General features: G+C 43.6%; 2 protein-coding genes across 8 annotated transcripts in view; one reads left to right on the forward strand and one right to left on the reverse strand.

The window, feature by feature from the left end:
* Positions 1-1651, reverse strand: part of GLYR1 (glyoxylate reductase 1 homolog) — a 39142-nt gene extending 37491 nt beyond the window's left edge. For 3 of the 5 annotated variants that reach the window (XM_084761947.1, XM_084761946.1, XM_084761945.1), the window contains exons 1-2: positions 1513-1615; positions 475-511 (exon numbers count right to left, since the gene is read on the reverse strand). In XM_084761947.1, coding sequence (XP_084618073.1) covers positions 475-511; positions 1513-1550 — 75 coding nt within the window. In that variant the 5' untranslated portion in view covers positions 1551-1615. Of the gene's footprint in view, positions 1-474; positions 512-1512 lie in introns of all 5 variants that reach the window. The other 2 variants (XM_084761944.1, XM_084761943.1) reach the window with 1 other exon arrangement.
* Positions 1652-1801: 150 nt separating this feature from the next.
* Positions 1802-26632, forward strand: part of UBN1 (ubinuclein 1) — a 34031-nt gene continuing 9200 nt past the window's right edge. For 2 of the 3 annotated variants that reach the window (XM_084761938.1, XM_084761940.1), the window contains exons 1-14: positions 1802-2750; positions 6726-7013; positions 12337-12423; positions 12833-12928; positions 13355-13489; positions 14166-14269; positions 14977-15415; positions 20038-20108; positions 22263-22392; positions 22514-22632; positions 23027-23155; positions 23338-23484; positions 24305-24355; positions 24447-24489. In XM_084761938.1, coding sequence (XP_084618064.1) covers positions 6765-7013; positions 12337-12423; positions 12833-12928; positions 13355-13489; positions 14166-14269; positions 14977-15415; positions 20038-20108; positions 22263-22392; positions 22514-22632; positions 23027-23155; positions 23338-23484; positions 24305-24355; positions 24447-24489 — 1800 coding nt within the window. In that variant the 5' untranslated portion in view covers positions 1802-2750; positions 6726-6764. The remainder of the gene's footprint in view (positions 2751-6725; positions 7014-12336; positions 12424-12832; positions 12929-13354; positions 13490-14165; positions 14270-14976; positions 15416-20037; positions 20109-22262; positions 22393-22513; positions 22633-23026; positions 23156-23337; positions 23485-24304; positions 24356-24446; positions 24490-26632) is intronic. The other variant, XM_084761939.1, reaches the window with a different exon arrangement.

Raw genomic sequence — 26632 nt, forward strand, 5'->3', positions numbered from 1 at the left:
CTATGATGGATCACCTCTTGAAAAAATGTGGAATGCCAACTTCTGCAGAGATGCACTGGAACAGCACATATGGTAACAGGGGAAGAAGATTTAAACTTAGTTGGAACAAAAATACTTTGGCTTTTCACTAACCTACATTTAGACTTCCCTCTTCCTAGAGAATCTGTTTCTTCTTCCTTAGACTTAAGCACAATGCTACATTCAGATTAGAATTGATTTCCAAGATACAACAACAACAACAACCACCTCCACAAATCATCTCTGACTGCAGAAAAAAGTGATTGCTGCGTGTTAGATACTCTGGTTTATTATATAACTTTCAAAACCGACTGATAACTGGAGGTAAAATACTGAGTTTTATCCGAATGAGCCCACTTTGAGTCAGCGTTAGAGAAGGAAGGCGGCTTGGAAGAGTACGCCACATCCTTAACTTCCAACTTCAGCTGTCTTCCTTAATAGTAGCACAACACTCACCTTTCCCGGCCAGGGAGGATACCGGCCCAGCTTCCCCCTAGAGAAAATAATACAGAGAGTCAGAACTTGCCCTGGAAAAGCCAGTCCATCGCCTTCAGCTCACTCAACAAGCAATTTAGGTACCTAACTCTAGGCTGGCACTCTCAAGGGCCACAACAAAAGCAGGCAAACCAGGGTTCTTCATGGGCCTTCCACAGATGGGTTCGGAACCCTCACACGTGAATACAGAACTGTACAGGTGTATGTGCTTGCGGTCTGCGCACTCCTCCATTGAGAAGGAATATAGAATTAACAAAACCATTAAGTTCACTGGTCTGGGGCCTCCCAGCGACAGGGTTGATAACAGTTCTCTCTATAAACACAGACTTTCCCTAGGGCTGGATTAATTCACCCCAAGATCAATCTCCCTTTGACAAATGATCATGGAAACCTTCCCCCTAGGTCGGGAAAACTACGCAGTTCCAAAAAGGAGACAATGGTCAGTCCAGGCTGGCTGTTGTCGGGGACACAAGGAACAGAACGCGAGGCACCGGTCACCGCTTTGCCATCATTTTGCAAAGGAGAAGTTTCCCCCCTTCCCTCGGTTTCTTCACTGGGGCAGCGCCGGGCAGTCGGATTTCGCCACCTGGAGCCGAGCCTCGAGCGCACGTCTGTCCCATCGGTTTGGACAGCTGTCTCAGCTGCGAGCAGCCTCTCCTGCTTTGAGAGGAGCCCCAGAGAGATCCCCGGGACTCCGCGCCACTCCAAAGCTCTCTGCGGTGGCAGCCGGCGCCCGGGTTCCAGAGCCTTAACCCTCCCCTGGGATGGCCTCGGGGTTCAGTGCGAGCACCGCCGCGGCCCCCCTCGGCCTCGGTTCCCCGAGGACCGGACAGCCCCTTCCGCCCAAGCGTCGTTCGCAGCGCGGCGGCATCGCCTCTTCCCGACTCTCCGCCGCCAGGAGCGCATGATAAAACACCTCCTGGGGCCAGCTGCCAACCCTGCGACGAGGAGAAGCAGCTCCGCGCCGTCTTTCGCTCAGCCCGGGTCGACGGGACTCACCACACCAAGTCGCCGAGCCGCAGACTCACAGCCGCCATCTTACCACCCAACCACCGCCGCCGCACGGGCAGCCGGGAACTTCAGGTCGCCGCGGCACCGCCCATTGGAGTGGGCCCGACCACGTGACGGGGGCTCGCTGTCATCCGCCGAGCGGATGCGCTGACGTCACCGAGGCGCAGCCGTTCACTGGACGGCTCGGGGGCACGTGACTCGAGCGCCGCGCTCTCGGAGCGTCGAAGCCCGGGGACTACAGGCTCCTGCCGACCCCCCCACCCCTCCTCCCTCCGGCTCGTGACAACGAAGCGTCCGCGGTCCAGAGCAGCCGCGGCGGAGGCGGCGCGGCCGGACTAGCGCGAAAGGGAGCCGACTGAGCAACCCGCCCGCTTCCGGGGCTCTGAACTCATCTCCAGTCTTTCTCGCCGCTTCCGTTACGGCCGTTAGCCGGACGCGGGCCCCGGGCCGTCCCCGAGCCTGAGGTGCCGGGCGGATGCGTCTCGGAGCCCCGGTGCTACCCTGCCTGACCCCCGGCGCGGCCTGGAAGCCAGTCTCGGTCCAAGCCCGGCACTGAAAAGGCCCCGTCTGCCCGCGAGCCCGCGCTCGGCGCGGGAGCTCCAGCCTGCCGAGGAGCGCCCAGTTAGCTCGACGGTCGGCTTCCGGAGCGGCGTCCCCCGCCAAGCGTCCTCGGCGTCGCCCGACTTGTTTTCTCGGACGTGGACTTGGCACATCTCGGCTCCCCCCGCTGGCTGCTGAGAGAAAGCGGCGGTTTGTGGAGAGGCTCCCTTCCCGCGGGGCTGGGGACCCGGCCATGGGCCGCGGTGCCGGCTCTCCGCGCGCCAGCGTGCAGCGCTCCTCCGGAGCGGGCCGCTGAGCCGCGCCGCGCCGCAGCCCTTGGGGTCCCGAGCCGGCATGAGGACCGCTACGGGGGGACGTCTGCGGCCCGCGTCGGCTCTGGAGACAACGGTGTGTGCCACGGTCCGGTCCAGCTTCCAGCGTTAGCCTTCGTAAGTTAGTGTGACACTTTGCAAGAAGTTGTGACAGCTGGAAGACAGATGACAGCGTAGTGGGGGACTGTAACCTGCCCGGGGGCTGGGCGGCTGCGCTAACTAACTCAGCGCCCCGGTTGAAGCCTGACTTTGCACAGCAAGACATTCTCACTCCTAGAACAGGCGGATAAGCAGTCAAGGGTGGACTTAACTTACAGCTGTACTTTCCGAAGTCAACGCCTGCGCGCTCGGAAGGTGATGGGTTCACGCCCCTTTCCCCAAGGCTTTGGTTGTAAATTGTTCTGGGGGCGGTGGGGTGGAGAAACTGGATTGCTTACCTCGGGTTGACCCCAGCAATATTTTTTCTTTGGAAACAAGTTTCCCAGAAGTACCACAGATTAGTTAGTTGCAAGTACTGTCATTTACGCTGTGTGTTATTTTAAACACAAGCTGACCATTTAGAGTGTATTTAAGATTTCACGTAAAATTACGTGATAAAATTCAACACATGTTCTTAATTTAGGAATTAGAGTTTTTGAGGAGTTAAAGACTATTGTAACGGCTTTTTTTTTTTTTTTTTTTTGGTTTTTCGAGACAGTCTCTCTGTATAACCTTGGCTGTCCTGGACTCACTTTGTAGACCAGGCTGGCCTCGAACTCACAGCGATCCGCCCGCCTCTGCCTCCCGAGTGCTGGGATTAAAGGCGTGCACCATCACGCCCGGCTGTAACGGCTTTCTTTAAATGTGGGTCTTTACAATTTAGAAGTAATCCCATTAAAGTCAGGAATAAAATGAAGGATACATTGTCTAATGTCTTGGAAATTCTAGGTAATGAAATAAGACAGGAAACAAAAATAAATGTGAAAGAAAAATTGTCATTTCTGTAGATAATAAAAAGAGAAAAGCCATTAAATAGGGAAAGAAATTAATGATAAAATCAGCATACACTTTTTTTCTGTTTTATTGATAGTTCAAAAAGTGAAATGGTTAAAAAAAATGTATTTATGATAACAAAAACATAAATAGTCCATGGGAATACCTGGAGATAGGAATCCAGTGGCTTTTGCATAATCTGTTTTTTTGTTGTTGTTTAGTTTTTAAGATGGGATTTCTGGGCGTGGTGGCACACGCCTCGGGAGGCAGAGACAGACGGATCGCTGTGAGTTCGAGGCCAGCCTGGTCTACAAAGCAAATCCAGGACAGCCAAGGCTACACAGAGGAACCCTGTCTCAAAAAACCAAAAAAAAAAAAAAAAAAGAATGGGATTTCTCCGTGTAGCCCTGGCTGTCTTCAAACTGAGAGATCTGCCTGCCTCTGCCTCCCTAGTGCTGGAATTCAAGATAGGTGCCATCACCGCCTGGCCCATAATCTGATTTTTAAAAAGAAGCAGTTTTTCCTGTATGGTATACTAATATTCAACTCATTCAGAATATTTAAAATGTATTCTATGGTGATTTCCCTTTTTATCAATTTATTTAGAGACAGAGTCTCATGTAATCCAAGCTGACCTCCAACTCTTTATGTAGCCAAGAGTGATTTTAACCTTCTGATCCTCCTGTCTCTGACTCCATAATGCTGGTATTACAGATGTGTATTACCATTCCCATTTTGATTCAGTGTGGGGATTGAACTCACAGTGTGCTAGGAATGCACTTTACTGAGCTACCTCCCCAGCCCATTCTTAGCTATTTTTGAGACTTGTAAAATTTCGTTAATGTTTTATTTAAAAATTTATATGACAAAAAAATTACTTGAGGATCTGCAAGGTGGCTTAACAGGTAAGGGTGTATGTACACTTACAAACCTGAAGACCTATGCTCAGTCTCTGGAACCCACATGATGAAAGAACCAGCGCGCACACACACACACACACACACACCCCACATTCATGAATACATGCAAAAATAAAACTTACTTAAACTTGCTGGGCATAGTAGCTCACACCTATGATCCCAGCACTCAGGAAAAGGAGGCAGGAAGATCTCTGTGAGTTCAAGGCCAGCCTGGTCTAGAAAATGAGTCCAGGACAGTCAGGGCTACACAGAGAAACCCTGTCTCTTGAAACTGAAAAATAAAAAATTACTTAAACTTGCACAAATGTTTGAGATAGCGCCAGATTAAACAGATTAATTTTTCTTAAACAACTCTTATACTAAGTTAATTAAATTCTTTTAAGTGTTTTAAACTGCATTTAGTTTTTTCTTAATTCTCTCAGGTACTTCATATTTCTTTTGTTTGTTTTTCTGAGACAGAGTTGTTTCTCTGTATAGCCATGGCTGTCCTGGAACTCATGAAGCTCTGACTGCCTCTGCCTCCTGAGTGCTGTGTGGGCCACCAACTCCCAGCTACTTCATAGCTTTAATTAGGTAAACTTGTAAACCTTATAGTAATCTCTTTCCAAGATCATAAACAACTCACAAATTTAATTGTTTAAATACAATTTTATCCTTTTATGGACTTTAAAACTTACATTTTCTTAAGCATTTGGAGTTGAGTGTGTAAGTTAAACATGCCCCTTTAACATATCTGATTGTCTTAAATGTTTCAAATGGCCTAGCCCAAGATCAAAACAGTATGTTGTGATGATCAAAAAGCTTCACCAAGACCTGACTTTTAAGAGTTAATAGGTTGATTTACTTTGTCTCTTTGTTGGCTAAGGCTTGCATAGATTTTTGTAGCTGACAGGAGTATTGTTATTGGCTATGTGTCCTCTAAAAATTTGGACTGAGATGAAGCTACATTTAAAAATTGTAGCTAGGCAGAAAGATATTTGGATCTGGTTGCCACTTCCTTCATTCAATTGAGTAACCTATTGATCCATTTCTTACAGTAAGATTGTACTTCCTCTTTCATCAGAGAACCTGTAAGACTTTAACTTTCCATTTTCAGGTTTATTTTCACAGCCAGGTGAATTTCCAGCTATGTCTGTAGGCCCTTAAAGTTTCATTTAGGGTACTTTTCAGGATATCCTAGTGTATATTGGCAAACTTTGCACGGGGCATCTATTTTACTGCTTATTTCTTTGCTGCTTTTTTTTTTAATTGGTTTTTCAAGATAGATTTTCACTGTGTAGCCCTGGCTGTCCTGGAACTCTTTAGATCAGGCTGGTCTCAAACTCACAGAGATCCACCTGCCTCTGTCTCCCAAGTGCTGGATTAAAGGTGTGAGCCACCACTGCCCAGCTAGAATGATTTTTAAAAAAAAATATTTATTTATTATTTATACAGTGTTCAGCCTGCATGTGAGCCAGCAGGCCATAAGAGGGCACCAGATCTCATTATAGATGGTTAGGAGCCACCATGTGGTTGCTGGGAATTGAACTCAGGGCCTTTGGAAGAACAGCCAGTACTCTTAACCTCTGAGCCATCTCTCCAGCCCTAGAATGATTTTTTTAAAAAACTCATTTGTATATTTTTTTTTACTTCCCTATATGGTCTTGCATCACTTTTTAAGAATGACAATAATGAAATGAATGGATATTGAATATCCATTCAATATATATAGATGGAATATATGTAATTGAATATATATGGGTGCTAGTATATGTACATATGTGTGAAGATAGACAAACCATCCTGAATTAATTCATATTAATGATTCATTTTACAAAGTACATTTCCATTTTGAGGGGACTTAAAATTATTCTAAAATTGATCTGAAGTAGGCTAAAACCCAATTATTATTTTTTGCAATTATTATTTTTAAAAAGATAATAGAGATGAACCTTTAATTCAAGATACTAAAGGTATTATAAGAGTTCACAGCTTTTAGACATGGGACAATAAGTATATGAGGTCTGCTTTGTAATTAATACTGGGGAAAAACCTAGTTAGAGCCTGTTCTCACACTGTAGAGCATAGTAAGTTCAACATGGAGAGAGTTAAAAGAGAAAACTCTACCTATTAAAGACTGAATCAGTGGATTCTTTTTTTTTTTGGTTTTTTTTTTGGTTTTTTGAGACAGGGTTTCTCTGTGTAGCCTTGACTGTCCTGGACTCACTTTGTAGACCAGGCTGGCCTCGAACTCACAGCGATCCTCCTGCCTCTGCCTCCCGAGTGCTGGGATTAAAGGCGTGCGCCACCATGCCCGGCTCAGTGGATTCTTTTTGACAGTGAAAACAAAAATTTTAAATCTCTATAATTGATAAGAAAATGCCCATTTTTGTTATTTTAAAAATGTCTTGTCTTTGTTATTTTGGTTTGATCTGGCTCTTTTTTTCAATGTTAACAGAAACCATGCAGTGACACCTGCTAAGACTTGTTGGAAGCCATGTCGGAGCCCCACAGGGTCCAGCTCACCTCTCTCCCAGGTTCTCTGAATCCTGCATTTTTGAAGAAGTCCAGGAAAGAGGAGGTTGGAGGAACAGAACAGCATCAAGACTGTGATCCGGCTGCAGCAGCCGTTCGGATTACACTCACTCTGTTTGAACCAGATCACAAACGCTGCCCAGAGTTCTTCTACCCAGAGCTGGTGAAGAGCATCCGAGGGAAGGTGAAAGGCCTTCATCCAGGAGACAAGGTACATTCCTGCTGCTCTGTACACCTAACATGAAGATACCAGTGTGTTTACATGGCCCTTATGTCAGGGAAGTAGGGCTGGAGAGGCCTGGCTGCCCCAAGATCATTTCACTGTGTGGGAAGGAAGAAAATTCTTTTAAGAATCCTCCTGACTTATGCTCGAGAAAAATATATGGCATATCCAAGGCTAGTTTAAATTATGGCTAACTATATAAATAAAAAAAGCAACACCTTTTTTATGCTAACGCTTACATGACACATGTGAGACCATTCTTTTGATGGTTGCAGTGTTATGTGCTTCCCTTTGCCCACTCTGGTAGAAGGACAGACAAGAAGATACCCATACTGCTCATCGTTTCTGAATAGGATTGTCTTGAGTAGTTTCTGTTTCTAGATGTGTAGAAATCGTCTGCTTATTTATTTATTTAAAATATTTATTTACTTACTTACTTACTTACTTACTTACTTTTGCCAGAATTGGCTTTGTTAGCTTCAAGCTGTTTGAAAATCAGTTTGGTTTCTTAAGTGATTTTTAACTGATCTGTTTTTTTCTTTTCTATCTTTAAAAAAAAATTTTTTTTTTTAAATTCACTTTACATCCTGGTCATGCCCTTTCCCTTCTCTCCTTCTAGTCCCACCCTCCTTCCTCTGCCCCCTTCCCTGTCCCTCAGAAAATGGGAGCCCTGCCCACCCACCCCAGCTCATCAAGTTGCATCAGGACTGAACACTTCCTTTTCCCCTGTGCCTTGGCGAGGCAGTCCTGCCAGGGGGAAGTGCTCAGAAAGCAGGCAACAGAGTCCTGAAATTTTTTTTTTAAAGATTTATTCATTGTGTATACAATGTTCTGCCTGCATGTGTGCCTACCAGAAGAGGGAACTAGATCTCATTATAGATGGTTACGAGCCCCCGTGTGGTTGCTGGGAATTGAACTCAGGACCCCTGGAAGAGTAGACAGTGCTCTTAAAAAGTGTGTGTGTTTTTAATAGATTTTTGAGACAGTGTCTTTCTTTGTTTGCTTTCTATTGCTATAATAAGCATAGAGATCAAAAGCAACTTGGGAGGATCAAAGGGTTATTTCAGCTGACAGCCTATAGTCCATCATGAAGGGAAGTTAAGGCAGTAACAGAAGCAGGAGCTTGAAAGAGTATTGCTTTTTGGCTTGCTTAGTCGCTACCTTATATAACCCAGGGCAACCTGTTGAGGAGTGTCACCATTTAGGGCAGACTGCTCCTACATCAATTATTAGTCAAGAAAATATTCCCACAGACTTGCCTCCTGGCCGATCTGATAGTCACATTTTCTCTGTTGAGGTCCCTCTTCCAAGATGACTGTATGTATTTAGAATCGTGATTCTATGTGATCATTAGTAGGAGCTAACTAGAGAGCATCTAGTTACAGATGATGGTGAACCATCATGTGGCTGCTAGGAAGTGAATTCTGGTCCTCTGCAAAAGCAGTCAGCACTCCCAACTACTGAGCCATCTGTCCAGTTCCATGTGTCTGTACCACACGTGTTAACCTGTAGAAACTAAAAGAGGGAGTCAGCTCCTCTGGCACTGGATTTACTGAGGGTTGTGAGCTGCTATGTGGGTGCTGGGAAGAGAACTCCAGATCCTCTGCAAATACTCTTTAACTGCTGAGCCATCTCCCCAACTCAGACTGTTTGCTCTCTTGATTGATAATCTTACTGGCAGAATGAAATCAATGCATCTATACCAAGGGTCATCATGTTAAATATTTATTTATGGGCTCAAACCAAATAGGTAGAAAATTGAAATTAGAACTTTGGTGCTCTGACTTACCTTGTTTTATTTTTGGCAGTTGGGGTAGAGAACTTCCATATTACTTTCAATATTGCAGAAGAATGCATGGAATGTACACAGACATTTGGGTCAGGTTTCAAGGGAAGCAATCGTACACTTGAGTTTTATAACTCCTGAGTCATTTTACAAGTCCTGAGTGGATCTGTCTTGTAGTGTTAAGAGTGTAGTAACGCAGGAGGTCCTAGGCACCCACTCCGACTCCCAGGGTACACATTGGGCACATATTCTTTACAACGTGCAGTGCTGCTGCACAGTGAAGACCATCGAAAAGTGGGGAAAACTGTCCCTGTCTCATGAGAATTTACAGTCTTAGAGGCATATCAAGAAAATCCTAGGTGCACAGGAGGCAGAGGTTAAAATATGTTGAGGTTTAAGCCCCAGAGGTCTTTGGCTGAACTCAGTAATGGCTAGGATGCTATGTTTGAACAGAGCTGAATCTTTGGCTCAAAAATAGTAATTGAAAGATGTGTTGGCTTCACTTTGAGGAGTTGATGTTGAATAGAGGAGTGCTCAAAAATGGAATTTTTTGTTTTGTTTTTTGTGACAAGGTTTCTTTTTGTAACTGCCCTGGCTGTCCTAGAACTCACTCTTTGAACCGGGCTAGTCTTGAACTCACAAGATCTGCCTAACTCTGCCTCCCTGAGTCCTGAGATTAAAGGTGTGTGCTACCACTGCCCGTCCAAAAATGGAATTCCTAAAAGTGTATCCATTTGAGTTGTATGTTGTCATTGTAGAAATATTAGAAGATACAAATAAACAGTATATGTTTTAAAAAACAGCCCATGTAGCTTTTGGAAAGATGGCTCAGTAGATAAAAGCACTGCTGCTCTTCTGTAGGACCAGCACCCACACGGTGGCCCACAATCATTTGTATCTCTAGTTCCAGGGGATCTGATGTCTGCTTTTGACCTCTGTGGGCACCAGGCATGCCCACAGAGGTAGGTGTGTGTGTGTGTACATATACATATATGTACATATGTATATATAAAAACCACACATTTATTATCATAAATGCTTATACTTTGTATACATTACAGTATTCCAGTATGTATATACATTATAAATCATGTAACATCTTTTTGAGTGGATGAGTTTTAGTAGACAGGAAAGTAGAAGCACAAGCCTTCAGTCCCAGCACTCGGGAGGCAGAGGCAGGCGGATCTACATAGTGAGGCCAGGACAGCCAGGATTCCAAAAGAAACCCTGTCTCAGGAAAAGAAAGAAAGAAAGAATAAAGGAATTTTGGGGTTTTTCCTTTTTTAAAAAATTTGAGGTTGGAAATTGAGCCTTGCTATGTAGTCTGCACTGTCTTTGAACCTTCTCTTTCTTTCTTTCTTTCTTTCTTTCTTTCTTTCTTTCTTTCTTTCTTTCTTTCTTTTTTCGTGATTGGTATTTTGCCTGCAGTATGTCTGTGTGAGAGTGTCAGATCTTGGAGTTGCAGACAGTTCTGAGTTTCCATGTGGGTGCCAGGAATTGAACCCTGATCCTCTGGAAGAACATTGTTTCTGTTTTCGAACTGCTGAGATTATAGGCATGTACCTCCATTCCTGGCCTAGAGACATTTATTTTGAAGCAAGCATTTATTTTTCAGTATTTTATGTGTACTCTGAAGTCTTCACATACTTAGTATAATCTCTATTAATACTGAGGTTCCTACTTAATAATGAAACAAAACATATGCTATCACAATATGAAGATCTAGCTGGGCATGGTGGCACACGCCTTTAATCCCAGCACTCGAGAGACAGAGGCAGGTGGATCGCTATGAGTTCGAGGCCAGTCTGGTCTACAAAGTGAGTCCAGGACAGCCAAGGCTACACAGAGAAACCCTGTGTCAAAAAACAAACAAACAAAAAGAAAATGTATGAGTGAGCTTCTGGAATAAAATTAAACTTTAGAAGACTACATGAAAATATTTGGAATGATTTTTGAGGTTGGCAGACAAAAGGCTCTTGACAGTGGATCCTAAGGTATGTTTCTGAGGGTAGGGATTCCTTCAATCAGTGTTTGACCTGAGGAGTACTATTCAGACTACCTTTTGAGTTCCCTTAAATCTTTGGTTTTAGTTATTATTATAATCATATTATTTTGTGGTTTTGGTTCCTCTTTCCTTTTCCTCAATTTCTACGCTTACTAGGCAAGCACTCTACCAGTGGGCTAAGTTCTCAAATTCCTCATACCATTTTTCTAAAGCTAGAATGGCTGTCAATAACTTGTATTACATTTAGTGGATTTTTACTTTTTTTTCTTTAAATATGGAATGCCTCATGAATTTGTATGTCATTCTTAGAACAGAGGCCATGCTAATCTCTGTATTATTCCAATTTTAATATATATGTTGCCAAAGAAAGCACTGTTTGTTTATCAAGACTGGTTTTCTCTGTGTATCCCTGGCTGTCCTAAACTCACTCTGTAGACCAGGGTGGCCTCAAATTCGCAGAGATCTGCCTGCCTCTGCCTCTGGAGTGCTGGGATTAAAGGTGTGCACCACCACCACCTGGTGAGAGCATAGTTTTTAATCTTTTAAATTTTCTTTCTTGCACTTAGGAGGCAGAGGCAGGCAGATCGCTGTGAGTTCGAGGCCAGCCTGGTCTACAAAGTGAGTCTAGGACAGCCAAGGCTAACACAGAGAAACCCTGTCTCGAAAAACAAAAAGATAAAGAATTTTTTCTTTGTTTGCTTATTTATTTAATGTTTATTGGTGTTTTGCCTGCATATGTGTCTAGGCACCACATGCATGTAGTGCTATCAGAGACCAGAAGAGGGTCTCAGATTTCCTGAGACTGGAGATAGACATGGCTATGAGCTGCCGTGTGCATGCTAGGAATTGAATCTAAGTCCTTTAAATAGAAATTGGTGTTCTTAAGCCCTGAGCTATCTCTCTGACTTCATTTTAACCTTTTTGAACCTTGACTATTTTAGAAGTTTCTTGAAGCCTATGCACCCTTCTTAAAATGTTTTCAAGTGCCTAAAATAAGCGTTACAAAAAGAATTAACTATATTGAGCACAGTTCTCTAGACATTGAACATCTCTAGTAAAGGCCCTTTGTTCTATTTGAAACCCCAGTGTGTTAGGCCATTGTAAATATTTGATCAGGTTTTCTTGAATTACATTTCCCCCTTTTCTCTCTTTCCTTCAATCTATGGATCTGGGGTTCAGCCTAAGATCTTGATCAGTCTTTTTCTCTCTCTCTTTTTTTTAATACTAGCATTGTCTAGGCTAGCCTTGACCTTACTCTGTAGTCAGGGCTGGCTTTAAAATTGAGATCCTTATGCCTCAGCTTTTCTAGTAGCTAGGATTACAATGAACTGATACACTTGCTGAATTCTGTTTTTTAAACAACAAAACATGGTACAATAGTAGCATCTTGGTATTTCTGAATAATAGTTTTTATTATATAGTTTATAAGTGTTGAGTAGTCATTGAAGGTTCTTTAGCCAGGACTAAGGTTTTTTTGTGTGTGTATGTGTTTCATTTTTTGTGGAATGATCTCTTTCCAGAAAAAAGATGTTTTGGATCCTTTCAATGATGAAGAAAAAGAAAGGCATAAGGTGGAGGCCCTTGCACGGAAATTTGAAGAAAAATATGTAAGATTTCTGTGTTGGGCATTAGTGAGAGTGGTCTCCAGGCATTTGCGTGTTCATTTAGTGGATAGTCAGAAGTGATTGGAAATAGAATACAGCTATTAAACACATACAGAACTCTTATGTGGTGGAGCAATGTGTGAGTTAAATGGGCAAATAAATAAGGCTATAGAAGATGTGTTTTGTTACAGAACAGAAGAATCCGTTTATTTTATTCTTCTGTCTTATGCCATTTATGGAGATATAAATCTGCCCTATTTTCAGACCTCTTTAGGGGAGGGGATTGGTGGGGGGGAGTAATATGTGTTTTCAGTGCCTTACAACTTTTAATCACTGGCTAATGAAACTCAAGGAAACATTTAATTCATTGTACTTATCAAAAAGCTTGTGATATCTAACTTTTAAATTTCAGGGTGGAAAGAAACGTAGGAAAGACCGAATACAGGATTTGATTGATATGGGGTATGGCTACGATGAGTCGGATTCTTTCATTGATAACTCTGAAGCGGTGAGTAGTTAATAGTCTGATACTGTATGACACTGACAGTGGGGAAGTGGGCTGTAGCATCTCAGTGTGTTCTCTTAGCACAAGCAGCACTGAGCTTAAGAGAAAGTGACCTCTTGAATCCAGGATTAGTGATTGAGGAGAGGATGTTTTAGCATGGTGTCTGAAGAGTGACAGAAAATCCTAGGAGCATCCCCCCCCACCCCCCCAGACAGAGTTTCTCTGTGCAGCCTTGGCTATCCTGGACTCACTTTGTAGACCAGGCTGGCCTCGAACTCACAGAGATCCACCTGCCTCTGCCTCCCGAGTGCTGGGATTAAAGATGTGCACCACCATGCCTGGCTTCCTAGTTGCGTCTCTTAAGATCTGCTTTGTATCTTGGAATATACAACCAGAAGTGAGAGCTGATGATATTTTTTTCCCCTTTAGTATGATGAACTTGTTCCTGCTTCTTTGACCACAAAGTATGGAGGATTTTACATTAACTCGGGAACCTTGCAGTTTAGACAAGCTTCAGAATCTGAAGATGACTTCATTAAAGAAAAGAAGAAAAAATCTCCAAAGGTTAGAATATTCTTCCTTTTAGATTTCAGAAATAATTTTTGATATGACTGTGAGATCAGTAGGTTACTCTAAAATATGCAGTCTCAGAGTAGCTCTGGAGACTGTTGGACAGGTACATGATGGGAACATGGGAATAGGTGTTGGTCAGGTCTCAGTCATTTCATCCCTGTCTCAAGATGCTACAGTAGGATCAGTGTCATGTTTCTAGATAAGTCATAGGGCTGGGAGAGCCATAGGGATATGGACCCACTCTTACTGGCTTCTCTATGGTGGACTTGGAGAGGGTTTTACTTCTGGGGCTGTCACCCACTGAAAACTGGTCAGCCTTAGGTTGAGTATATTTTAGGGCCTGCCTACCACTGCCCAGTATTTAAAATGAGAGAGTCCATTTATAGCCCATTCCAAATCTGCCTTCAGAACAGCCACCATGGTCTCTACTTGGATGTTTACATAAAACACTGTTGTTGGGATGCTGTGGGTGGGCTCGTGACCCAGGGACTGCTTCAAGAGAGAGAGAGCTCTGTGTGTGTGTGTGTGTGTGTGTGTGTGTGTGTGTGTGTGTGTGTAATGATTTAGTCTGAAGATGCACCCAGCACAGAGCAAGGCCAGTACTGCCCAGTGTGCTTGCTCTGTGACTCAGGGAGTTGTGTGATTGTGCCTTGTCTTTAATTCTCAGAAGCGGAAGTTGAAGGAAGGTGGTGAAAAGATAAAGAAGAAGAAAAAAGATGACACTTACGACAAGGAGAAGAAATCGAAAAAGTCCAAGTTTTCCAAAGCCGGGTGAGAGGCAGCAGCTTTTTGCTAGGAAAAAATCTGGCCTGTGAAGGCACCTGAGGGCATGATAACCTGGGAGCTCACTTCCCACCCTCCTCCCCAGCTTCAAGAAAGGCTGTAGGGTCTGACTTTCCTCTCCCCTCTCCTCCCACAGGCTGTTCTGGGCAAGTCAGCCACTCTCATCTCTGTGTGTCAGGTATCCTGTGTGCCTGTGCTCTCCTGTCAGTGTCGGCAGCTATTTCTGTCATCATGTGATTGCTGGTGCTCCCTGTTCTTTTGGCACTCCTCTCTGCCCCAGTTCTTTTGTCTCCGTTACTCTCGTTGTCTTCTATGGTCGTGATTCCTCCGTACTCAGTCAGCCCAGTTGCCTTCAAGTTGCTGCTGTTCTCTGCTTCTCATGCTTTCTTCCTTGAAATACTTTTTTTGCCCTTCCATTTTTTGCAAACTTTTATTTCAGCCTGGCAATGATTCTTAAAAGAACCATTGGATATTTAGCATCATATGACACTGTGTTGCTAATCTGTGTTCACCCTCAAGCTTTGGTCCAGCAAGAGCAAGTTCTTTATGCCAAGAGGATGGAGGCATGATATGAGAGTGGACTGACAGAGCAAAGGCTTTCATGGAGACCCTTCCCTGGGTGCAGGGATGAAGCCTGCTGAATTTCTCATGGAGAGTCCTACAACCTAAGTAACCAGTTTCCCTCTTGCTTGCAGCTTCACAGCCCTCAATGCCAGTAAGGAGAAAAAGAAGAAGAAGTACTCTGGGTCTTTAAGTGTTAGAGAGATGCTAAAGAAGTTTCAGAAGGAGAAAGAGGCTCAGAAAAAGAGGGAGGAGGAGCATAAGCCTGTAACTGTGTCATCAATAGAAGCTCAGGGCCTGAGGGAACTGGAGGGCACTTCTGACCCCTTGCTCTCACTCTTTGGCTCCACTTCTGACAATGACTTGCTCCAAGCTGCCACTGCCATGGACTCCCTGACGGACTTGGACTTGGAGCAGCTGCTCAGTGAGTCTCCAGAAGGAAGCCCTTTCCGAGATATGGATGACGGAAGCGATTCCCTTGGGGTGGGATTGGATCAGGAATTCAGGCAGCCCTCTTCCTTCCCTGAAGGCCTGCCAACACCCCTGGAGAAGCGTGTTAAGGAGCTGGCTCAGGTATGGTGACATAATGTGGCTGGGCTTTCCTGGAAGCCATTTGGGTAGATTGGCATTATCTCTGCACCTCGTGAAGCTTGATGCCCAAGAAATCCTTAGTAAAAGTGTAAGTGTAAGCTTTCCCCAAGTCCTCATTTCATCCCTAGGAGGAAATAGGGGAAGCTTTGCCCACCAGGTGTTTTTTCGCCTTTTTTGATTCCTCTACTTCTGGGAATTTTACTTTGGGGAAATTTTTATCTTGTTCTCTTTTGCCTATTTATTTCTTACAACTCACCTTTGCTTTTCTGATTGATCAGCCCTGCTGTTGGCAGCAGGCAGCTGAGGTAGAATGTCATCTTTGAATTCTATCAAAGATTTTCTGAATTCACTGGTTTGCAAACACATACATAAACACAGAGCGCATGCTTAGCTTAGCCGTTACTGGGTTTTACTTGCTCCCTTGTGCAGAGTATCATCATTAGTGTTCAGGTGTACCTCATTGGTGACTAGTGAGGGCTTAATTTGAGTGCCTTTTCCTGTCCCAAACCACAGCAAACAGTCTTTAGCATGGAATAGCCGTGCTGTTTTCCTCCAGTGTTTGGAATTGATCCTTAAGTGCTAAGAACTGTCAATTCAGTGATTTACAACTAACTTACTACTTAATCTAACTGTGGGTCATTAGTTTTGATACCATTGCTTTTGGTTAAAATAACATTTCACTGTAAGCACTGTAATTTGGATTGTAGCTCCAGGAGTATTTGTGCTCAACAGCTGCATGTTTTGAACAAGTGATTCTTACAATATTTTTAGAATCACTATTGTGAATTTCTCATATTTTAGGGCAGTGTAAAACATCTGCTTCAGTATAAAAATTATTTTTTCACTTAGAAAAGAAATTTAAACAAAGCAAACAAAACACTTTATTCACATCTATGGTCCTCCTTATTAGCCCATGTGTGGCATGTCTAAGTGTTCTTCGTGAGTGTAACACTTTAATTGCGCCATGTCAGGAACTCAGAGTTATCTTCATACAAGATTGAAGGGAGAGGAGTTAACCCTGTACTTGGCGTCTTTCAGCATACTGTCCCATTGCTCAGAGTTCATGTTTAAAAAAATTACTTACTGTTCTTTTCAATGCTTTGTTTTATAAGCAGATTGTTTTGTAGTCTTTCAAAAGCTTGTTAACTTAGGTGATAGTAAACCATTGTTTATTTTACAGAAAAGTCAAAATACAATTCTTGGATATGCTCTCACTCCCACAGGAGATTGTGATCAGAGTAGTAACCTATTATTTCACTTTTTTGGGAAAAGATTTAGAGAGAATGAAGTGCCACAGCCCGAAACAGTGTTGGACTGCAATACAAGAAAGGCTCTCTGGTTAGACATGCTATTTAGCAATTTGGCTCTTTGGAATAATGACTCCCAGACATTACAGATGTTGATGTACCTGGAGCCTTTCATATGTGTGCATGGGTGTCTGGATGCCTGGACCCTTTTGACTATTTGCTAAGAAAGGCAGTCTTTCAGAGAAGAATGTATTTAGTCACAAAACATTACATAGAATTCCAAAAGCCATAATAAAGAGTTCTGTGCTAGATCTTGAAATGAACGCAGCATTTTTTTAAATTTTTATTTTATTAATTTATTCTTATTTCATCTCAATGGTTATCCCATCCCTTGTATCCTCCCATTCCTCCCTCCCTCCCAAAACGCAGCATTTTAAAGATTAAATTTGGCTGGGCAGTGGTGGTACGTGTCTTTAATCCCAGCACTCAGGAGGCAGAGGCAGGTGGATTTATGTGAGTTTGAAGCCAGCCTGGTCTACAGAGCAAGTTCTGAGATAGCCAGAGCTACATAGAAAAACCCCATCTTGAAAAACAAAACAAGACAAAACAAATTTAAAATTGATTGCTGGGCATTGTAGCACGTATTTATAATCTCAATAGTTGGGAGGCGGTGGCAGGAGACTGTTGTTCAAGATAATCCTTGGCAACAAAGGAAGTTTAATGTTAGCCTGAGGTGCATGAGACCTTGTCTCAACCCAAAAATTAAGCTTGATGTGCATTGTTGCTGGTAATAATTTTAAGTATTTCTTCCTTTATATTTTACTTCCCTAATTTTATTTTCCTCTCGTTTTGTTTTGTTTGTTTATTTTTCGAGACAGGGTGTCTCTGTGTTAGCTTTGGCTGTCCTGGACTCGCTTTATAGACAAGGCTGGCTTTGAACTCATAGTGCTCGGCCTGCCTCTCTCTACCTCCCTTGCTGGGATTAAAGGTGTGCACCAACACACCTGGCTTTGTTTGTTTGTTTTTGAGACAAAGTTTCTCTGTGTAACCTTGACTGTTCTGGAACTCATTCTGTAGACCAAGCTGTCCTTGAACTTGATCTGCCTGTGTCTCTGCCTCCTGAATGCTAGGTAGCTGGGTGGTGGCAACACACACCTTTAATCCCAGCACTTGGGAGGCAGAGGCAGGTGGATCGCTGTGAGTTCGAGGCTAGCCTGGTCTACAAAGCGAGTCCAGGATAGTCAAGGCTACACAGAGAAACCCTGTCTCAAAAAACCAAAAAAAAAAAAGTGTATACTACCACCACCTGGTCCCCCCCCCCCAAAAAAAAAAACAAAAAAACAAAAAACCAGGGCCTCTATGTAGCCCTGGCTGTCCTGAACTCACTTTGTAGACCAGACTGGCCTCGATCTCACTGAGATCCCTTGCCTCTGCCTATGGCTTCTTGTTCTTTTTAAAAAATAAGATTACATTTTAAATCTTGGCTTTAGGTGAGACACATGTCTATTTCTATTGCTTAAATTTGAATGCTAAAACTTGGGCTTAGCTACATATTATACCTGCCTAGGCTGGTTAAGTGGCTCTTTTCTGGTCTTGCCTGAGCTCATACTTTTGTGACTGCATTCAGCCAGCACAGTAGCCTTATGCTGGCTGGACCTCGCAATCTAGGCTTTCTGCAAATCATGGTAATCTCACTGAGTTACTCACCCTTACTTCAATTTTAGAATCCTGTTTCAGTCTCAAGAGTAACTGGGATTATGGATGTGTGCCAACAAGCCAAACTTCAGTTGGTCTTTAATTTGTATTTATTTAAAAACGTAGCACCTGCCTGCCATGGTAGCGCACGCCTTTAATCCCAGTATTTGGGAGGCAGATGCAGGCAGATCTCTCTGAGTTTGAGGCCAGTCTGGTCTACAGAGTGGGTTCTAGGATACCCAAGGATATACAGAGAAACCCTGCCTCAAAAACAACAACAAAAAGTAGCACCCATTCACTATAAAAACCAGATCCTCCAAGACGCACTTTAAAAGGCTCTAGAAAGAAACTATTTTTTTTCTAGACAAGGTTTCTCTGTTTAGCCTTGCCTGTCCTGCACTTACTTTGTAGGCCAAACTGGTCTTGAACTCATAGCTATCTGTCTGCCTTTGCCTCCCTGAGTGCTGGCATTACATGTGTATGCCACCACACCCAGCTGAAAGAAACTTTCTTAAAGGTTACACAGGCAGAAAGCTTTTGAGGTACTGGAGAAATAGCTTAATATCTAAAAATAAAATGTGTAACCTGGTGTGATAGTGCAGGTCGTGTAATTGCAGCTCTCAGGAAGTAGAGGCTGGAGAATCAAGAGTTCAAGGTTAGGGGCTGGAGAGATGGCTCAGTGGGTAAGAGCACCGGCTGCTCTTCCAGAGGTCCTGAGTTCAATTCCAGCAATCACATGGTGGCTCACAACCATCTATGATGTGATCTGATGCCCTCTTCTGGCCTGCAGGTGAACATGGAGGCAGAGCACTGTATACATAATAAATAAATAAATCTTTAAAAAAAAAAAAAGTTCAAGGTTAGGAGTCAGAAGGTTGGCTCAGAGGCTAAGAGTACTAGTCACACAACCATGAGGACCTGAATTTTGGATCCTAGCACTTACACAACGAAGAAAGTGTGGTCTAGCATGTGTCTATAACCTGAGTACTCTTAGGCTGGGGTGGAACAGAAGGATCAGTGGGCTTGCTGGCTAAAAGTCTAGCCAAAAATACTGAATTCCAGGTTCAGGGATAGACCTTGCCTCACAGGAATAAAGCAGAGAGTGAGAAGGACAATTGATCGGCTTCTCTGCTGTGTCTATGTGCACACATACCACACACATAAGTATATATAAATACAGAGTTCAAGTTGGCTTGATAAAGCCATCCTTGGCTTAATAAAATCCTGTCTTAGAAAAGGAATATTTATTTGCAAACTTAAATTATTGATGGTCTGATGAACAGTGTGACGTTTGAATATCTTTTTAAGGAATTAGAGTGAATTAATTAAGGTACTTCTGGCTCTTAGAACTAGTAGTATAGGTGTAAGCAAAAGAGTAACATGGCTAAGGAGATAGTAAAGTGCTTGCCACACAAGCGTGAGGACACAAGTTTTGATTCCCCAGAAAATTTTCAGAGTAAGCCATGGCTCCTAAGAAACTCAACCCACACATACTGCAACAGCTTAGGATGACCTTCATCTGGGGTTGATGTATAGTTAGGAAGGTGGCGGTGTTTTGTTGGCAGGCGCTCTTTGGCAGCAGTGATTCTGTGCCTCCTGCTGAGTATGAGTGGTGCATAGGGAAAATGCACTAATACCTGTTACTGTCTTCCTGTGAATCAGGCTGCCAGAGCTGCTGAGGGAGAGAGCAAACAGAAGTTCTTCACTCAAGATATTAATGGAATCCTGCTAGAGTGAGTATCATCTGTTTGTTTGTCTCTGCTCTCCTGTTTAGTGTGGAAAGGGAGATTACGTCCCTGTCTCTGTAAATGATAAACCTTAAAATCTTTAGCCACAGACATTATTAAAATGCAATAATGATGTATTGTCATGGCCTGTTGGAAGAAAGATTTCTTGACAAGTATGAGATGAAAAGAGAGAATCCAGAAGAATGAGTGACAATGAGAGGCCGGGTAGCCAGGTCTGTTCTGCATTGGGTGCCTCTCAGGGTCCCTCCTTGTTTCCCTTGTGCTCCTAGTACACTTCATCCCATCATGCTGCACTCAGAGCCTCAAACATCTGAGGTACTTTGTTGGTTGTGTGAACTAGATTAAAAAGGATTACAGCAAGCGTACAAAGCTAAGCCAAATTTGTATGTCAGGCCACAGCTTTGCATCTTTTCTCTTGGTTGTATTACATAGCAGGAGAAGCCTGTTGCTCAACAACAGAGGATTTTGCCCACGTAATAATGGTTGTGTGTAGTGGTGCATACCTTTAATCCCAGCACTTGGGAGGTAGAGGCAAGCAGATCACTGTGAGTTTGAGGCCAGCCTGGTCTACAAAGTGAGTCCAAGACAGCCAAGGCTACACAGTGAAACCTTGTCTTGAAAAACAAAACAAGGGCTGGAGAGATGGCTCAGAGGTTAAGAGCACTGGCTGCTCATCTAAAGGTCCTGAGTTCAATTCCCAGCAACCACATGGTGGCTCACAACCATCTGTAATAGATCTCGTGCCCTCTTCTGGTGTCCAGAAATACATGCAGGCAGAATACTGTATATATAATAAATAAATAAATCTTTAAAAAAAAGAAAAGAAAAACAAAACAAACAAAAAAGGAATGGTTGTCAAGACTTGAATATTCCCATGAATGGCCTCACTGAGTAGGATGTGGAGGGACCTTTTGGCTTAGGAAGCACAGGGCCTCAAAGAGCACCTGAGGATCAGGTGAGGAGGGTTTTATGTTAACCAAAAACATACTTGACTGTGCCACATACAGAGAGCTCAGGCCTTTCTGTGTGTTTGGCTGGAGAAACTAGAGAGGTGAGGATTATCCTGATGTCATGATCATGGGTAGAATTAGTAACTGAAAATTCAAAACATGGTAGAGAGATGCTTTAGTGGATAATAGAACTTGCCATTGCTCTCCCAGAGGAACCTGGGTTTGGTTCCTTGTACCCACATAGTGGCTCTCTACTATCCTTAACAATTGGCTCCTCAACTCCTGGTTCAGGGGATCCAGTGCTGTCTTCTGACTTCCATGGGCACCAGGCATGTACATAGGACACACATATACATACAGGCAAAACACTGCATAAAAAAAAATTGCTGGAAAATATTTCTTGCTGGCCCCAAGCAATTCATTACTTTCACTTTTTTAAAAAATTTATTTATTTATTTATTCTTTTATTTATTTTTTCTTTTCTTTTTTTAATTAGTTTATTCATATTACATCTCAGTGGTTATCCCATCCCTTGTATCCTCACATTCCTCCCTCCCTCCCATTTTCCCCTTGCTCCCCTCCCCTATGACTGTGACTGAGAGGGACTTCCTCCCCCTTTATATGCTCATAGGGTATCAAGTCTCTTCTTGATACTTTCACTTTTAAAGCTTTTATATTTTCTTTATAATTTTTGTTGCTTTTTTTGTTTGTTTGTTTGTTTTATTTCTTTTTGGTTTTTTGAGACAGGGTTTCTCTAAGTTATCTTAGCTGTCCTAGACTCGCTTTGTAGACCAGGCTGGCCTCGAACTCAGAGTAATCCACCTGTTTCTGCCTCCTGAGTGGTGAGATTAAAGGCGTGTGCCACGGTGCCCAGCCTTTGTTTATGAAATTTAATGCTCATATATTTTTGTCTTGGTTTTGTTCTCTTGACTACCTTTGACTTCGTCTCATCCTTCTTTACTTAAGAGCCTTAACCTTCTTCTCTAGCCAAATTCGTCAAGCTTGAGAGTTTTTCTTGATTATTGCTGCTGTAAATTTTGTTGCTGTAGCCACTTGGTTGTGTGACCAATCATCAAGATAAGATTCAGCCTACTTTTGGTACCTAGCTTTTTTCTCCAGTCTGCAACCTAAGGCACAGGAAACCTTGCAGTGAGCTGCAGGCCACTGATGACTGTGTTGTGTTCTTCAGCATAGAGGTGCAAACCCGGGAACTGACGAGCCAAATCCGTTCTGGGGTGTTTGCTTATCTGGCTTCATTCCTGCCCTGCAGCAAGGATGCTCTGGTCAAGCGTGCTCGGAAACTTCACCTTTATGAGCAGGTGGGTGGCAAGAGTCTGCATAAGGATCCCATCTGCTGCACTGTCTCCTTTTGATAGTCCATATGGATCCTCAGTGTGAGAGTAGTGCATGAGCCAACCTGTACTGTGTCTCTTTTTGCAGGGTGGGCGCCTCAAAGAGCCACTCCAGAAGCTCAAGGATGCCATTGGTAGGGCAATGCCCGAGCAGGTGGCCAAGTACCAGGATGAATGCCAAGCACACACACAAGCAAAAGTTGCTAAGTAAGTATGTCCCGTCTCATTTGGGTGTCATTATCTTCCTGTATCTTTTTCTACCCCCTCTTAAATGTGAGTCTGTCTGTGGGAATGTGCATGCACTTCCAGAATCCGTGAGGGAGAGTCAGATGCCCTGGAACTGTAGTTACAGGTGGATGTGTGCTGGGCCTGGGAACTGAATCTGGATCCTCTGTAAGAGTAGTATATGCTCTTAACCACTGAGCTATCTCTCCAGCACTCTGTCTCTTCTTTTTACATTTCTCAATATCTACTTACATTTCCAACACAATTTTAGGCCATTCCAAACTTCCTGATCTTAAATCAAGGATAGTGTTGTAGAAGGGAGGAGGGAGAAGCTGGTGAGCAGGAGGACCTCATGGTTCCTTCTGTTCCCTCTTAGGATGTTGGAGGAAGAAAAAGACAAGGAGCAGAGAGAACGGGTTTGTTCTGATGAAGAGGAAGATGAAGAAAAGGGGGGCCGGAGAATTATGGGACCCCGGAAGAAATTCCAGTGGAATGATGAAATCAGGTGTGCACAAACTGGGACCTTGCATCATTGGAGGGTTTGTGAGACCAGTGTCTGAGCCTGTCCCCATATTGCTAATGAAGGTTAGGATTAATTACTTTCACGGGTTGCTGAAAGCACACAGTGGCAACTATGAAACAGCATTTGGGTTGGTGGGAAGTTTCTGATCTCTGTCTGCTCCTCAGGGAGCTTCTGTGCCAGGTGGTGAAGATCAAACTGGAGAGCCGTGATCTGGAAAAGAACAGCAAGGCCCAGGCCTGGGAGGACTGTGTGAAAGCTTTTCTGGATGCTGAGGTTAAGCCCCTCTGGCCCAAGGGCTGGATGCAGGCCAGGTGAGGCTCTTGTGCTGAGACAGAGTGGTCTGGGCTGACAGTGATCTCTGCCCTCAGAAGCTGCTGTCTCATTAATGCAATTCTTATGTCACTGGGATCTCTAAAAGAGTCTTCTTAATCTAGAAGAGGGATCTTACTTGTGGAGTTCAGTCCTTGTAAATCTTTGTCTGACTTTAGTTGGAGGATTGTCTACGTTCTCTTCTCCTCACAGTGTGAAATTTGTTGTTTTGATGCAATGGTTATACCAGAGGCTGAGAGATGGAAGTCGTCTTAGGGACTCCTTCATGGTTCCAAAAAGTTTCCCTCATAAGAAACATGGTGATTCTATGCTGGAGCCTAGTGTTGTTCTGGAAGCTTTGTCACATTGTCACCCATGAATGGAGCTCATCTGCTTTATGTAGGGCACAGGTGGTTAGATAAAGACAGTGGTAGGCATTGGTTTGATTCATCAGTTCTTTGGACAGATGAAAGAACCTTGAGAATTATTATTCTTTCCTTACAGGCTAGGTTATATGAAGATAATTTCTGTTGCGTTTCTCTGAGAAAAAAAAAAAGACATGCTATGTGTGCATTTTCTTCATGGGTAGATTTAGAATACCAGTAAGAAAAATACCACCGCTTAGGGCTAGGAGAGGTTGCCGCAAAGCCATTGACTTTCTTGGTAAAGCCTAGACTTTTGCCTTTAAGTAAGTTGGTGAGGCCATATTAGACCCCTCAGCTAGATTAAGTGCCACTGAGTACCAGGGCCTTCAAGAAAGCTCTAGAAACAGAGTTGTGGTATACTGGAACCGATATGATACCCCAGAACTTTTTTTTCCAGGACTCTATTTAAGGAGAGCCGACGAGGCCATGGGCACCTGACCTCACTTCTGTAAGTACCTCCGAATTATTGGGACACTGCTATTTTATTCTTCTCTTGTGGATCTCTTCTGAACCAATTCTGTGCTCGTTTCTTTGAACAGGGCCAAGAAGAAAGTAATAGCTTCCTCAAAAATCAAGGTGAAGGTGAGTCAGCCTGCTCAGTCCATGTGCCATGTGACCATGGCAGCTTGGTAAGCGTCACTGAAAATAATTACTGAGATAGCACTCTTGAACAAAGCAGACATCTGAGCTGGGCCATGTAACTCTCGCTAGCCTCAGTTTTTTACAACTGTACTCAGCTAGCCTAGTTTTTATGGCTGTGGGACTCAATGGAGTCTGAAACGGCCCTGGAGGAGTGCAGTGCAGGGCCACTGTAAATGAAATCTCAGGTGTATGGTGGGCCCCTTAGGAAGTGTACTTCTGCTTGGGACGAGTCAGTTTGTAGCAGTATCAGGAAAGAGAAGCTGGAGGAACCACAGGGCAGTACTGTGGATGGAGGGCAGAAATGTGAAAACTATTTTAGACAGCACAGAAACCTTTCAGTGGGGAATGTTGGTTTTTGCCAAATGATGCTTGGGATTCCCTTAGCCCTGCTTATAAATTGTGAGAACAGATGTTTAAATTGAATATTCCTGAGTATCTGGAAGGTTCCTACAATTTGTGAGAGCATATTGTGTTAAGTACTAGGAATGCAGGAGCAATGGGATAGATCCAATTCCTGTTCCCATTAGAATGGCTGGGAAGACAGGTATTGAGAAAAAAAACCAGAGGAACAGGAAGTTAATTGAAAGTAATTCTCATCAGTCTAATTTCAGCCAGGAGCATTCAAGATAGTATAAGTGCCAACAGGCTCTGTCTTAGTTTTGTATTGCTGTGAGAAATATTGTTATGATGAAAAACAAAAAAAACCCCTAAACATGGCTAAGCTAGGCAGTGGTGGCACACGCCTTTAATCCTTGCACTTGGAGGCAAAGGCAGGAGAATCTCTTTGAGTCCTAGGGCAGCCAGAGCTACACAGAGAAATCCTGTCTGAGAAAGGAGTTTAAAAAAAAGACCAAAAGCAACCTGGGGAAGGAAGGGCTTAAGGGCTTATTTTGTCTTGCAGCTTATAGTCCATCCTCCAGGGAAGTCAGGGCTGGAACTCAAGCACGGCAGGAGCCTGGAGACAAGAACTGAGACAAAGGCCATAGAGGAGTGCTGCTTAATCGACTTGTTCCTCATGGTGTATTCAGCCTGCTTTCTTTTTTTCAATTGATTAACTAACTAATTAATTAATTTTACATCCTCCTCTCCTCCCAGCTGCCCTAGCACCCATTCATTTCTCTGTTGTTTCTCTTCAGAAAAGGGGAAGTCTCTCACGGATATCAAGCGGCCCTGTCATGTCAAGTTGCCACAAGAATAGGTGCATCTTCTATTGAGGCTAGATAAGATAGCCAGTAGGAGGCAAGGGTCCCAGAGGCAGGCAACAGAGTCAGAGACAGCCCCTGCTCCCCCTGTTATGAGTCCCACATGAAGATCAAGCTACACAACTGTAACTTATGTGCAAAAGGCTTAGATTAGTCCCATGCAAGCTCTCTGGTTTCCGGTTCAGTCTCTATGAGCCTTTATGGACCTAGGTTATTTGATTCTGTGGTTTTTCTTCTGGTGTCCTTGATCCCTTGGGCTCCTATAATCCTTCTTCCCTCCCTTCTACAGAAATCTCTAAGCTCCACGTAATGTTTGGCTGTGGGTCACCACATCTGTTTCCATCAGTTGCTAGGTGAAACCTCTCTGATGATTATGCTAGGCTCCTGTCTGCAAATATAGCAGAATATCTTTAGAAATGTCAGGAGTGGGTTCCCTTTCATGGCATGGGTTTCAAGCTAGACCAGTCATTGATTGGCTACTCCCTTAATTTCTGCCCCACCTTTACCCCAGCACATCTTGTAGGCAGAACAAATTGTAGGTTGAAGGTTTTATGGCTGGGATGGTGTCTCAGTCTCCCCGTTGAAGTCTTGCCTGGTTACCAGAGATGGCCAGTTTATCAGCCTCCTTTCTTATAGCACTTAGGACCACCAGCTCTGGAGTGGAGCCGGGCCTTCCTACATCAGTTATCTATCAAGAAAATGCACTACGGGCTTGCCCACAGGCCAGTCTTCTGTGGTATTGTCCTCAATTGAGATTACCTCTCCCAAAATGGCTGTCACTTATATTAAACAGTTGATATAAAACTAGCCAACACACTATCTGAGCAAATCTTGTACTCTTTTAGAAGCTGAAAGAGGAAAGTTTTGCTGTGGACATTTGT

The sequence above is a fragment of the Acomys minous genome, assembly GCF_964271855.1.
Source record: "Acomys minous genome assembly, chromosome: 16".
Lineage (NCBI taxonomy): Eukaryota > Metazoa > Chordata > Mammalia > Rodentia > Muridae > Acomys > Acomys minous.